Source organism: Triturus cristatus, chromosome 3_2 (genome assembly GCF_964204655.1).
Source record: "Triturus cristatus chromosome 3_2, aTriCri1.1, whole genome shotgun sequence".
Taxonomy (NCBI): Eukaryota; Metazoa; Chordata; class Amphibia; order Caudata; family Salamandridae; genus Triturus; species Triturus cristatus.
Window position 1 is genome coordinate 90,841,744 of NC_140584.1, and position 13,470 is coordinate 90,855,213.

General features: G+C 41.5%; 1 protein-coding gene across 3 annotated transcripts in view; it reads left to right on the forward strand.

Annotated features, from left to right (window-relative positions):
• MYLK (myosin light chain kinase) overlaps positions 1-13,470 on the forward strand; it is a 1,478,514-nt gene that overhangs the window by 1,333,828 nt on the left and 131,216 nt on the right. For all 3 annotated transcript variants that reach the window (XM_085647312.1, XM_085647311.1, XM_085647313.1), the window contains one exon: positions 3,628-3,831. In XM_085647312.1, coding sequence (XP_085503438.1) covers positions 3,628-3,831 — 204 coding nt within the window. The remainder of the gene's footprint in view (positions 1-3,627; positions 3,832-13,470) is intronic.

Genomic DNA, 13,470 nt, shown 5'->3' on the forward strand with positions numbered 1-13,470 from the left:
ATGTAACTTATAAAGCGTGATTTACTGCCCTGGGGCGTCTTGGCGCTATCGAAATCTGATGAGGCTGAGATAGTGACTTAGTTGGAGTAAGGGAGATGCGCAGAAACAACTTCTACTCCTGAATGAAAAGCCAGGTCTTTAAGGCTTTTCTAAAGGAGAGTAAGGAGGGAGCAGTTTTTAAAGTTAAAGGGAGATTGTTCCAAAGTATGGCAGTGGCCCTAAAAAAGCTCTTTCCACTCCAGGTGGCTTTTCTAAAAGGGGAGACAATAAGGTTCCTTGCGAGGCCCGATCGGAGTGTCCTTGCTGGGACATACCATTTCAGTTTTTTTTTTTTTAAATGGTCTGGCACGAGTCCATGCAAAGATTTATAGGCCATACAGAGAGCTTTGAAACTGCATCGTTGTTTGACTGACAACCAATTTAATTTTCTAATTGCTCCTCTTGCTGACTCATACTTCGGAATTTTGCAAAGGAAACAAGCTGCCGTGTTTTGCAATACCTGAAGCCTCTTAACGAGTCCCATTGCAAGCGTGAGATACAAACTGTTGCAGTACTCAATCCTCATCAGAATAAGTGCCATTGTTACTGTTTTAAGTGGATCGGGTGGGGGGGGGGGCATACGTTTTTCTATTTCTTTAATTAACCTTAGGGAACTGAAGGCCGCCCAGGGTAATTTGTTAGCTTGGTCCCTAAACTTTAGTTTCTTGTCTACCACTAATCCTAAGTTTCTAACTTTGTTTGAAGGTTCGGGTAAAGGGTCCATCTCAGCTGGCCACCAGTCCGGTGTCCAGAAGGAGGGGTTGTTACCGAAAATGGTATGCAGAGAGAGAGGCATTCTCAGAAGCTGGGGTTGGCAAAGAATTGGAGCTAGAGAGACCGAGGAGAGTGGGGGAGTGGGTGGAGAGAGATAGAGAGAGCCTCCTCTAGCTATCCCAGTCACTTTATCATGGGGCGCCTTGGTTGGTGTTGGCCCAGGCATTATCCCTCTCGGGTTGTTTTAGATCCATCTGTAAATATTGAGTATATTTGCAAAACACCCCCACAGAAATATCAAATCCTCTAGTATATCTATTCATTGGTTCTCTGTTGATCAGATTTAATTTCTGTAGACTTTTTTATGCTGCATTTTCTGCAGGTTTTATTTTTTTTAAAAACCAAATAGCTTTATAAACTTACCAGCTGCCATTTTAGACGTGCACTTCCTCCTGTCAACTTTTAGGAGCCTCAAAAACAGAGGAAAAGTAAAATGGCAGCGTTTTCCCTCTACAGTTGTGCAATTGACCTCCTCTGCCAACACCTGTAGCCCCCCTGAAATATTGTCTGACAGATAACGGTGTAAGGAATTTGCATTCCTGGGTGCCTGTTGACAAACTGTATTTCCGACTGGCACCTTTGTCACATTTTGAATGCGAGGAAAACGTCATTGCATCTTGTGGTGAAATTCACATGCAAGCATTATGAAACCCAAACAATTCATTCTTTATTCTGGAGACAAAGACTCCTTTAAGGCTCTCTCATTGCTGGTTGTCCTTCTGCTAACATACACAAGACCAGTTTGGGGACATGAAATACGGTACAGCCAGTGCACCAAGTCTGGAAAACTAACGTGAATTGTTCATTCATACTGTGCCGATATACCCCTCTGGGGGTGATTCGAGTGTGTAATAAATTAAAATAACAAAACATACCATACACCCTAGTATCATGATTCAGTCACTTGCTTATTTCATACATACATAGAAGGGAACTAAGTAAGCCTACTTGTCCTCTGTGCTTTGTATTAACAGTAGTTTATGCCCACCTCAGAGGCTGTTAATTGCCTTACCCACTACTTTGGGGATTAGAGCACATAACGCATAAAAGATCACTTGGCAACGGATAATGCCCAACAGTATGTAGGGGAAAAGGCTACTCACAGGAGTCCCCCTAATCTCACCAAACAGAAGCGGCAAAAAACCCACCTGTCCCGGTTGGCTCTGCTCCCCTGCTTCAAACTTTCACTGACCCTGCAGGCTAACAACAGGATTCAGTGCCAGCATTCTAAGCATTTCTGATTGGTTACACCATCTCAATTAATAGGTTATACCTTCCAAGATTGTGGGGTCGCTAAGTAACAGACAGTGGACTATTCTTGACCAATGCTGATGGGGAGAGGATGTGGTCTGTCGGCTGCGCTGCCGACTTTGGTGCAGGAAACCAGGGTTCGAGCCTCGAGGTCGCGTCCACATCCTGTGATTCTGGGCAAATCACTTAATCTCCCCGTGCCTGAATGTGTAATGTAAATACGGTGCTATGTAAAGCGCTCCAATACTTTCGGGTCGAGTTCGCGCTATATAAATATGCAACAACAAAAAAATGCTATGCACAAGCATAGGATGTGCACTGTGGTTTTCAATAGGTTAGCCAGAAGGCCTGGCAACCTCTAGTGAGTTGCTAGAATATACATTTAGATTTCCATTAAAAGCCACTTACCAAAGTTGTTCTAAGAAGATGAATTAAAGTGAATACATTGGGAATATCTTGTTAAAACATTACACATAAAGCGTGGGGATTCAATATGCCTTTTTCTTTGTGGAACTTTAAATACCGGAGTTTGTTGCAAAGTGTCACATCACTGTCGAGTAGTAGTTATAGCCATTATCGCTTAGATAATACCAAACACAGTAAGTATCTAAAAAATAATGTAATTAGTTCTGCAGAATAAGAACTGGCCCAAGCCATATGAAAGCTCCAATAACAATTGTGGCTCGAACCTTTCCAGTAAATAAATGTACTAAGGAAACCCTGTGTGAACAATGAAATACACTAGCACTGCATACTGGAGTGAAGTTACTGTATAATATTGCTGCTTTCCAGGTTCTACATACGTCCACTTTCTAACTTACCTGGGCATATATTAATACACCTGTAAGGCTACTTTGTTCATCAGCCTTTACAATGACCGTGCTCAAAAACAATTGAAAATTACAATTTCACTTGAAAAGTAACTGAACTGTCTCCTCCAAACAAATTTAAGAGATACGGTAGCAAAGTATCAGTCAGTGTAGAATCATGTAAGCTAAAGTTTAGTCTCCAAACTCTGTAATACATTTATTTAGTTACGTTTCCATTCCCTCTGACTTTCACAGCTAATAAATGTTCTAGATTTCGGGCAAAACCTTGTGTATAGACTCTGAGCAGATTCATAATTAATTTTTGTGAGGGTTTCTTACTTTATATTCACGAGCATCAAATCACACCTAAGTCTGGATAAGACCCAACTAATAATAGGAACGATCTGGAATTTGTGTCCATAAAGACATTTCTAGTTTCTTAAATTTGTTAAGATGCCTTGTAGATCTGAAGGCAGATTGTGCCAATACCCCAATTAGGGTCAAGTGAGGTTTATTCCACTAACACAGGGATGTCGAATGTAGGTCCGGGAGTGGTCGGTCCGTACCAGATTTTCAAAATAACCACTGGCTATGCATTTAATTTAAACTTAGGTCTATATGTGTCTACGTTGATCTCATATTGATAGTCTGGAAATCTGGTATGGAGCTGGCCACATTTATCTGATACAGTAATTATATATTAAATGCCTATCAGTTGATGATTGTTATGCTAATAATTTTTTTATATTTACAGGGGGAAATTCGGACAAGTGTTCCGACTAATTGAAAAGAAAAATGGCAAAGTATGGGCCGGGAAGTTTTTTAAGGCGTATTCGGCTAAGGATAAGGAGAGTATTCGGCAGGAAATCAGCATCATGAACTGCTTGCACCACCCGAAACTTGTCCAGTGTGTAGATGCCTTTGAGTGCAAGTGCGACATCACAATGGTCCTGGAAATGTGAGTAATATTTGCTTTGAATTTGGACATATGTAAATAGATGCATTTGTTATTTTGTTATATTGTATTCTAACCGGATGATGAGCTATATATGGAGCAAACCTGTTATTAGGAGCATTACAGGAAGACCCTTTGCATCTACATTGCTAAGGGTTCCCCCCAAACTGCTTACCCAGTGCCGAGCTCTTTTTAGGTCGAGCTACACAGCGCTTGCGCTGTTGCTTAGCGACCTAATGTATATGCTTTGGGAGTTGAACTCCACCCATTTCTTTTCCATTGCTTTCCATTTGTCTATGTCCACGCCCTTTACAAATCCTTGCGTGCTAATGGGCAGTTGTTTCTCTTTGTCCTTCCTTTATGTTTCTGGTTTCCTCTGAAGCAGTTCCGACTATGTAATGTATTTGTATGCTTAAAATGTTTGTCTTCCTTCGGGGACTACTTTTCTTCTTGTGTTTCCCTGCCTCAGTACGGCACAGATACACATCCGCCGTGCTTTCCGTTTGGACAAACTGTATGTATTTTAAAAATGACCAGCCCTATCAAGATGGAAAACACCAGCTGTTGTGCTCCATCGGAGCTGCAGAGATGCCTCTGTTCGCAAGGTCAAATATGTGTACAATTCACTCCTGCCTCAGCAGCAGACGGCAGGTATAACGTCGCCCGGGCATGGGCTTGCTGCTCTCCTTTCCTCCTGACTTGTTTTTTCTTTTCCTAATTTTCTATTCCCTTAATTACTTCCCTCAAAATGTATTTAGAGGCAGTTTATTTAATTAATTTCCTTTTCCAGGTCTAGAGGCTTGTTTGCCTCTCTGGATACCCTTGAGCCATACCTTCTGTGCATGCATGTTAAATAGCAGGCACGCACTTGTGCTATACAGTGAAATGCCACTGGGGTGCAACATTATTTTAGTATGTAAAGGTCACTGCAGCACATTCACAGTTTTTGTGGTAGCCAGACCTAATGGGGGACATTAATTTACTCAATCAGGACATAGGCATTCATTGGACTTCTGTTTCCGGCTCTGCAGCCTCTTCCTACCTAAGATGGAGATGCTGGCAGACCGTGAGTGCTTTATTATGAGGGCGAGTCTTGGACTTTGAGCATTTACTTTGGAGGGTGGCACATTAAATCTGTGGAAGTATTTCACGTTTTAGAAGGATGATCTGAAGAGGTCCCAATAATGGCTGCCCGCAAGCGAAGGGGTGGCACTTCCACGTGCAGAAACAGCGAGCAAGGAGCGATGTGTAGTCTGTCTTCTTTGTCTAGTTGCCCGTCCTCCCAGAGCAGTTGTGCTGGGAACAGTAACTAGAGCTATGGCTTCGCAGACCCGCTTGAGCCTTGGGAGGCCCGGCAGGCTCCAACTCCCTCCAGTGCCTTGCGATGAGTATTGACATATCTCCTGCAGCTTATATTCTTATTTTCATGGGAGAAAACCCGAAAAAACAAATGTTTAGAAGCGCGTTGGTCCTTTCACTGAACAAAACACATTTGCTTTTCTTTTCCATAGAACATGCTGTCCACTTGTATATCAGTGCAACTCTTTAGGTGATAGTTACAAATGTTATCTCCTAGAGCCACCCTGTGGCTTTTATTGCACATGATGTGACTTGTTACCTTTGCTGTATTGAAAGACGTGCTGCATTAAGAAAAACTATTACTTGGCTAACAATGCTCTCTGTCACACTCACTTCTCACACACCATCACACTCTGCTGCATACACACATACTCCAGCTTCTGCTGACACACACAAGTCACTGACTCTCTCACACGTTCACACACACACACACACACACACACACAGTTCATACCCATGCATCTCAGTTCAAACGAGTGTGGGGTGCCAGAATGTTTAAATTGGAGAAATTACGATCAAGTAGTAAACCATTTTGGAAATGAGAGTTGCAACTATAGTGACCATGAAGTCTGACACTATTTGTGCCTTTCATGTTGACTCTATTTATGTGACATTCATGCACTTTCTGCTTCTTACCTCTGCTGTAAAAAACACACTTGCAAGCCGACAACTTTAGTGCCCCTTGTATCCAAAAGATTTAAAGTGCATACGCCCCTTGTGTAGCGAGTGTCTTGTCCCAAAGTGCACACATCACCACGTTACGATGCACATTACCCACTATTAATGTCCTTCTGCAGCTCCTGTTCTTCTTAACTAGTTAGTTGGTGACTTCACTGTTGCTGTTTTGCTTCTCTGCACAATATCTGTTACTAAAGAATAAACAAACTTACATAAAGCACAGGTCGGTTAATCAATCATAAAACGGAAACTTAGTTCAACTATTCTAAAGTCAGCTGCTTTGCCTGCTACTTTAATCCACTGCAAAAAAAAAAAACATAAGTAAAAAACATTATCATTTATAATGCCAATAGGTCTTACTTTCACAAATGCAAAACCGATAGCATTGCAAATTCTTGATAAAAATTGAGAAAGCCTGTGTCTCAACCTTCCTACCTTTTTCCCCCTAAAAGATATCCAGGCCAAATATGCGTCCTCATTTCCCATATTTTGAAGATTGTTATAAAGGCATCCAGGGTTTGTGTTTCTCTTGGACGGTCCTGAGAAAATAGCCAAGACGTGACAAAATGTGTTTTTTTTATGAAAAAGTGAAAAAAGGTAGTGTGCAAGAAAATTAGTATTTCCTTCGAAAAATGGCAATAAAAGACTTACTGTTTTAAGAACACCTTGTTCAAACTTTCAGAAACCAGGATCATTGAAAAACTCCCTTTTTTCACCAGAGTTTGTGCACTTATCTAAGTGATGGTCAATATTTCCTATTTTGGAGCCTCTACCTACTTGCAGTTTGAGGGAGAAACATGTTTGACACCAATGTTGATCCTAAAATGCTATACATTTCTGCAAACTAGACAGAATTCGGAATTAAGCAAGGGGTCATTTGTGAAGATAGCTCAAGATTTCCCAATGAAACTAATAATTGAATTAAAAATGTAGGAAAAATAATGGAAACCAGAAATACTGTTTAGAAGGTTTTTAAATGTAGGTTTTTGCACTGAAGGGCAATGTACAAAAGCAATGTATCATTCCATCTCTGAGATCCTTCTGTGGTCACTCTTGCGCTCTCACACATATGAAGCCCTTCTAACCTTGGCTTTTCAGAAAATGTGTGACCAAGGGGAATTCCAGATGATGGGGCTTTCGTAGATATACATTGCCTTACCAAAAATCACTTGAAAATATAACATAATTGTTAGATCTGGGAGTCTCTAGTTGGCAGGGTAGGTACCACTGTCCAAGTAGGGACCCTTGCTTCTAGTCAGGGAAAGGGGGATACACTGTTAAGATAACCCCTGCTCACCCTCTAGGTAGCTTGGCCTGAGCAGTCTAGGCTATCAAAGGCAATGTGTAAAGTATTTGTACCAACACTCACAGTAACACAGTGAAAACACCACAGATTTACTCCACACCAGTTTTAGAAAAATAAGGTATCTTTACTAAAAACTTCACAAGACCAAATACTACAGACAAACCAACATATAATTCAAAAAGGTTACTTTAAAGATAGTTCAAGAGTTTGCAGAAAGTACTCCATTGTAAAAGTCAGTGTCTTGCACAATGCGACTCTCAATGCACAAAATGCGACACTTTCGTGCCCAACAGTACCTGTAGTTGCGATAAGGTTCCCAAAAGCTATAACAAGGAAGCTGGCAAAGGCGATGCGATACTCCTGAGATCCTGGGGAGGCTTTGCAGCAGCCCTGCTTCACGCAGCAGAGGTGGATGCGCCGGCTCCGATCTGTAGGGGGAGGATGCGATGACTTTGGCCTTCGTTGCGTAGGTTTCTTGGGGGGAAGCTTCACGCACAGGTTCGATGTGACACTCTTCGATGTGGTGCGATGCGTGGCGCAGCGTTGCCTTCCGGCGCCGCAACTCTCGATGCGCCACGGAACGGGACTCTGCGTCGACGCACCCGATGACTGGAGACTTTTCACGCACCGGCAGTGGTGCGGCTCGCAAACTGGTTCTGCGACAACCCTCGCAATGGCCGGAATAGTCACGCTTCAGGACGATGCTCGATGCACTCGGCGATGCAGGGACCCTGCGTGTTGCGATGGTGCCGCGATGAAATTTTCCTCGCACTCTCGTCTTGCGACACGCAATCGGATGATGCGTTGGGTACCAGTCACTCTTGTTCACGCTTCTGCTTCCCAGCTCCCAAACACAGCAAAACGACCTCCTGAGGCCCCAAGACTGGGCAAGCACTCCAAGGCAGGTCAGAACTCTCTCAGCAGAGTTCCAGGGGAGCTGGTGGTGAAGTCCTTTTGTTCCTGGGACTTCTTAACAGGGAGCCAGCTCTTCTCAGGCCCTTGGAGATCAGAATCAAAAGAAGGGGACCCAGCAAAGTCCTTCCCCTCTCCTTGGCAGCAAAGCAAAACAGCAAGCAGGCAGTCTTCTCCTCTTCAGTCCTTTTCAGCTTTCTCCTTGGCAGAGGTTTCTTCTTAGTTCCAAAGTGATCTAAAGTTTAGGTGTCTGGGGTCCTCTTCTTATACCCCTCCAAGTCTTTGTCTCTCTGTGTTTCAGTGGGGGGATTCCCCTGCTCAAACCGGTTCCTGGGTGTGCTCTGCCCTGGAGCACCTGGTTCCTTTCAGAGTGAGGGGCAGGGTCGTTAGACGCTCAGCAGGAGGTGGAGCCTTCTTTGTGCCAGCAGAGGCAGAGTCCTCAGCCTGGCCAGCAGGGGGTGGAGCCAGCTTTGTGTTTGGCAGGGACAGCCCTATTCAAACCCAGGGACTACTCCTCCCACCCATCTAAAGCAGATCTCCCTATTCACCCTGCTGCTGACTCATCCAGGCTCCTGGAGCCACCTGGCCCATCACATGACACCAGTAAGCCAACCAGCACACAGGCACACAGGAAGGTTAAACAGGAGAATAGCTACTTTCTAAAAAGTGCTATTCTCACACAATGAATTTAAAAACCATCTTGCTAAAAAGATGTATAATTAAATTCTGAACACAAAGATACCAAACTTGGATTTTCTATCTTGCCCCTATGGGAAGATAGGCATGTAAACAGCCTTCCCCATTCTAGCCTATGGGCAAGACAGCCTCTCAGCAGTGAAAAACGAAAATGGCTGTAATTCACTACCAGGGCATGTTACACACCTCAGTACATGCCCTACCTTTCAGATACACTGCACCCAGCCCAGGGGGGTACCTAGGGCCACCATAGGGATGCCTGACATGTACAGAAAGGGAAGGATAAGGCCTGGTCAGTGGGTGCACTGGCCAGGTCGACATGGCAGTCCTGGACTGCACATAGGCACTGCAAGCAGGCCTAAGACATCATTTTAGCGCTACTTCTGTGGGTGGCACAATCAGTGCTGCAGCCCACTAGTAGCATTTGAATCACCAGCCCTGGCACACGCAGTGCACTTTACTAGGGGCTAACAGGTGAAACAAATATACCAATCATGGATAACCAATCAATATAACAATTTACAAAGGGAGCACTTGCACTTTGACACTGATCAGCAGTGGCAAAGTGCCCAAAGCATCTAAACCAGCAAAAACGAAATCCAGCATAGCATCAAAAATACAGGAGGTAGAGGCAAAAAGTCAGGGGTAACCACGCCAAAGATGCCAGGTCTAACAATAATAATTCCTAAGGAAATCTGGCGTTAACGTAATTGTATTGAATTGTTTTTGGTTCCTACTTCTGAGTAGGGCTGGAATGAATGAATTACTTACCAGGCACCTGGAATGGTATGTTTCTTGAGGTTATGTCTGAAGGGATGTCAGCAAGTGCGAGGACAATGGTATTGCCTTCTTTCTGAGTTAGCGACTTAATACAGAATTCCCATAAACTCAGAAAGAAGTCCATAGCATTTTACAATACTTTAAATGCCATTCCTTTGGGCTTGCCCTCAAGACACATACCATGCCACGGCTTATGGTCCGTAATTTATTCACTCTAGTACTGTTAAGAAGAAAATTTAAAAAAACAATTTTCCTCACACTTTCCGTGAGGAATTGCTGCACTATTGGGTCAGGGGTCAGCCAGCACCAAGGTTAATCTACCAACCCCATTCCTGGAAACTAAGCACCTGGGGGAGTCCATGGTGATGTGTTTTGTGTGGATCTCCCCACTTTTTCATACCCAAAGAGCCCTCCAAAACTCAAAGTATTTGTAAAAAACAAACTCCGTTTCCTCATTTGGTAGAAAATTAATTAGTGGAACTTGCAGACAACAGCAAAGGTCCTACCATCTGACGTTTCCACAGTTCTCAAATGACAGTGGTACTCTACATTTGAGGGTGAGTCTAACACACCAGACAAGAATGGAGCAGTGTGGTCTTCATGTGGTTATAGTTTTGGTTTATTCTGGTAACATGCACTAGGCCCACACACACATGTGACAACTACTTTACATGGTAGAAACATAGGAATGTAGGATGGTAAGACCAATACCATTAGCTGGAATTTTCCGTGACATAAGTGTGGGTAAATTTTGGTTTTTGGACCTGCACTTATACATTTGTAAGGTCAACCGGGTAGGAAAATGTTCTGGGATGCAAACACAAAGTACACCACCATAGATTCCCTTGCATCTTTAGATTTGACAAATGCCCACATGATCGTAGCCTACATCCTCCACATAGATTTAAAACAAAATCCCCATATCCTGCCTCTCTGGGGGCCAGAAAGACTGTATGGGCCCTACTGTGAGACCAAACAACTGTGACTGTGTGCATGGGGCGGGCTGACAGCAGCTGTAATCTTTAGATATTTCTGAATATCGGCTGTGTTAGAGTTGTTCTTTATGAGGTTACTAAATGTCTAGGATTGATAGAAACCAGATGGCCTGCATTGCAGTCATTCTTTATGTGACTAGGAGATGTCTAGGATTGATAGAGGACACTATTAGGCCTTGCATGGGTGGACTATATTGTATTCCTCCGGGGTGCCATCTATGTGTGGCAGATCTCTTCAGTCACAGTTGGCTAACAAAAATGTTTGTATTACGTGATTCGTTGAGTTGGTTTGATGTGGGGTTTATTGTGCTGTATCACGCTTAATAGCAGTTCTTGACCACTGTTGGCGGTTTATTAGGGTTGCCAGATGTAAGGCTGAGAGTCAGTCTTTACTGAGTACAGTCGACTGTCTACCCTTGAATTGTGCTGATTCCTTTTGCAGATTAAGCACTTCCATTTTCCAGCATATTTTGAGTTACAGTCGATATATCAGTTGTGTGTCACTGCTGTGCACCCTACATTTATGGCAATTTATGGCAATCAGTTGGTAGAGTCTCAAAATGCAATTTTCAAGGACTTTGATCACTCTTGTAACTCTTGGGCAGAGTGTTCTAGTGTGCTTCTTTGCCCCTTTTTGGTTTTTTTAACACCCCACCCTCTCTGCCCCAACTGCCCGGTAGCAGCCGCTTCTGACTGTAGGTCAGACTGAATGAACTGATCATGTCCAAGAAAGGAAGGAGCCACACGTTAAAGAGAAGTTGAGTGATAAATTAACCTTGTGGTACTCTGAAGTGGGGTGCAGTCTCTGCGAAAGGAAGAGATCCATTTTGTAATATTTCCTCATATGCCTAGCAATTCTAGTCTCTGTAACAGTTTCTAGTGTTATTATACAGTGTGGATGGTTCCAAATCGGTCCAAAAGTAGATGTGCGTGCAGCCACTTCATTCTTTTGAGTTGTCAACTTGAAGTATTCTCAATTATTTATCTGCCAGGGGGTCGGGAACTCAGATTGCTAGCATGTAGATTATTCTCTTGAATGAAAATGTAGGTCTGAGAAAAGGCTGCCCTTTGCAATAATTTTCCCAGAAAAGGTCTTTTGGAGATCAGCTTGTGTTTTTCAGATAAGATGGATCAAGGTATTTCTCGTGAAGAGGGAGCTAATGAGGAAAGTATACAGATCTAATAAGAATGAGCCAGTGTTTAAGATTTGTTCACAATATTCAATGTTGTGTCCGGTGCATGCACTAAGAAAAATGCTGAAAAAGAATTTCTCTGTGATGGGGTCTATGGGGATCCAGATGGATTACTTTCCTTGATTAGATCAATAAATTCCTTGATGGATGGAATGAGGTGAAAATGTGTTGATTATTCCGGTAAACACCCAAAATATCGAATCCAAAATATCTACTGCCCAGAATATCGAAGTTAAAATATAGAGTGGACAGAATATCGACTCTACAAAATATAGATAGGTCAGAATATCGAAATTGGGGTACAAAATATCGATTACCAAAATATAGACCTTAAAAATATAGATTACCAAAATATAGACCTTAAAAATATCGAATACCATAATATCGAATTTTAAAATATAGATTACCATAATATCGAATTTTTTTTTGTGTTATGTATGGTAGTATATGTGTTAAAATGATGTATTATTGTTGTAATGTATGTTTAATTAATTTAAACAAATGAATGTTATGTAATTTAATTATTGCGTAATTTAATTCCGTAGCGGGTTGTGGGTTTATAGGGGAATAGGGTGGGAAGTAATTTAATTATGGTTAATTAAATGTTAATTATATTTATATGTTTTGATAATTAATTAATTGATAATTAATTATTAATTGGTAATTTATTTTTATTAATTGGTAATTAATTTATATTAATTGATTAATTGATAATTATGTTAATTGTATTTGTTATTAATAGGAGCGGGTTGTGGGTTTGTAGGGGAATAGGGTGGGAAGTTATTTAATTATGGTTAATTAACTGTTAATTATATTCATATGTTTTGATAATTAATTAATTGATAATTAATTATTAATTGGTAATTTATTTTTATTAATTGGTAATTAATTTATATTAATTGATTAATTGATAATTATGTTAATTGTATTTGTTATTAATAGGAGCGGGTTGTGGGTTTGTAGGGGAATTGGGTGGGAAGTAAATTAATTGTAATAAAGTAAATAATTAATTTTTTATTTATGTGTATTGATAATTGATCATTAATTTGTAATTGGTAATTAATTATTATTAATTAGTATTACATTTTTATCAATTGATAATTAATATTTTTAAATGGTAATTAATTGTTATTAATTGGTAATTATTTTTAATTAACTTTTTCTCAGTATTGATAATTAATGTCATTTTATATTTAATTTAAATCATTACTTTCCCTACTTTTGCACTCTCTGGAGTGGGAATAGTAATTTTTACCTCTACGCTATCCAACGCTTTCCCTACTGTTGCACCGTTTGGAGTTGGAATAGTAATTTTTACCCCTACGCTATCCAACGTTTTCCCTACTGTTGCACTCACTGGAGTGGGAATAGTAATTTTTACCTCTACGCTATCCAACGCTTTCCCTTCTGTTGCACTCTCTGGAGTGGGAATAGTAATTTTTACCCCTACGCTATCCAACGTTTTCCCTACTGTTGCACTCACTGGAGTGGGAATAGTAATTTTTACCTCTACGCTATCCAACGCTTTCCCTACTGTTGCACTCTCTGGAGTGGGAATAGTAATTTTTACCCCTACGCTATCCAACGTTTTCCCTACTGTTGCACTCACTGGAGTGGGAATAGTAATTTTTACCCCTACGCTATCCAACGCTTTCCCTACTGTTGCACTCTCTGGAGTGGGAATAGTAATTTTTACCCCTACGCTATCCAACGTTTTCCCTAC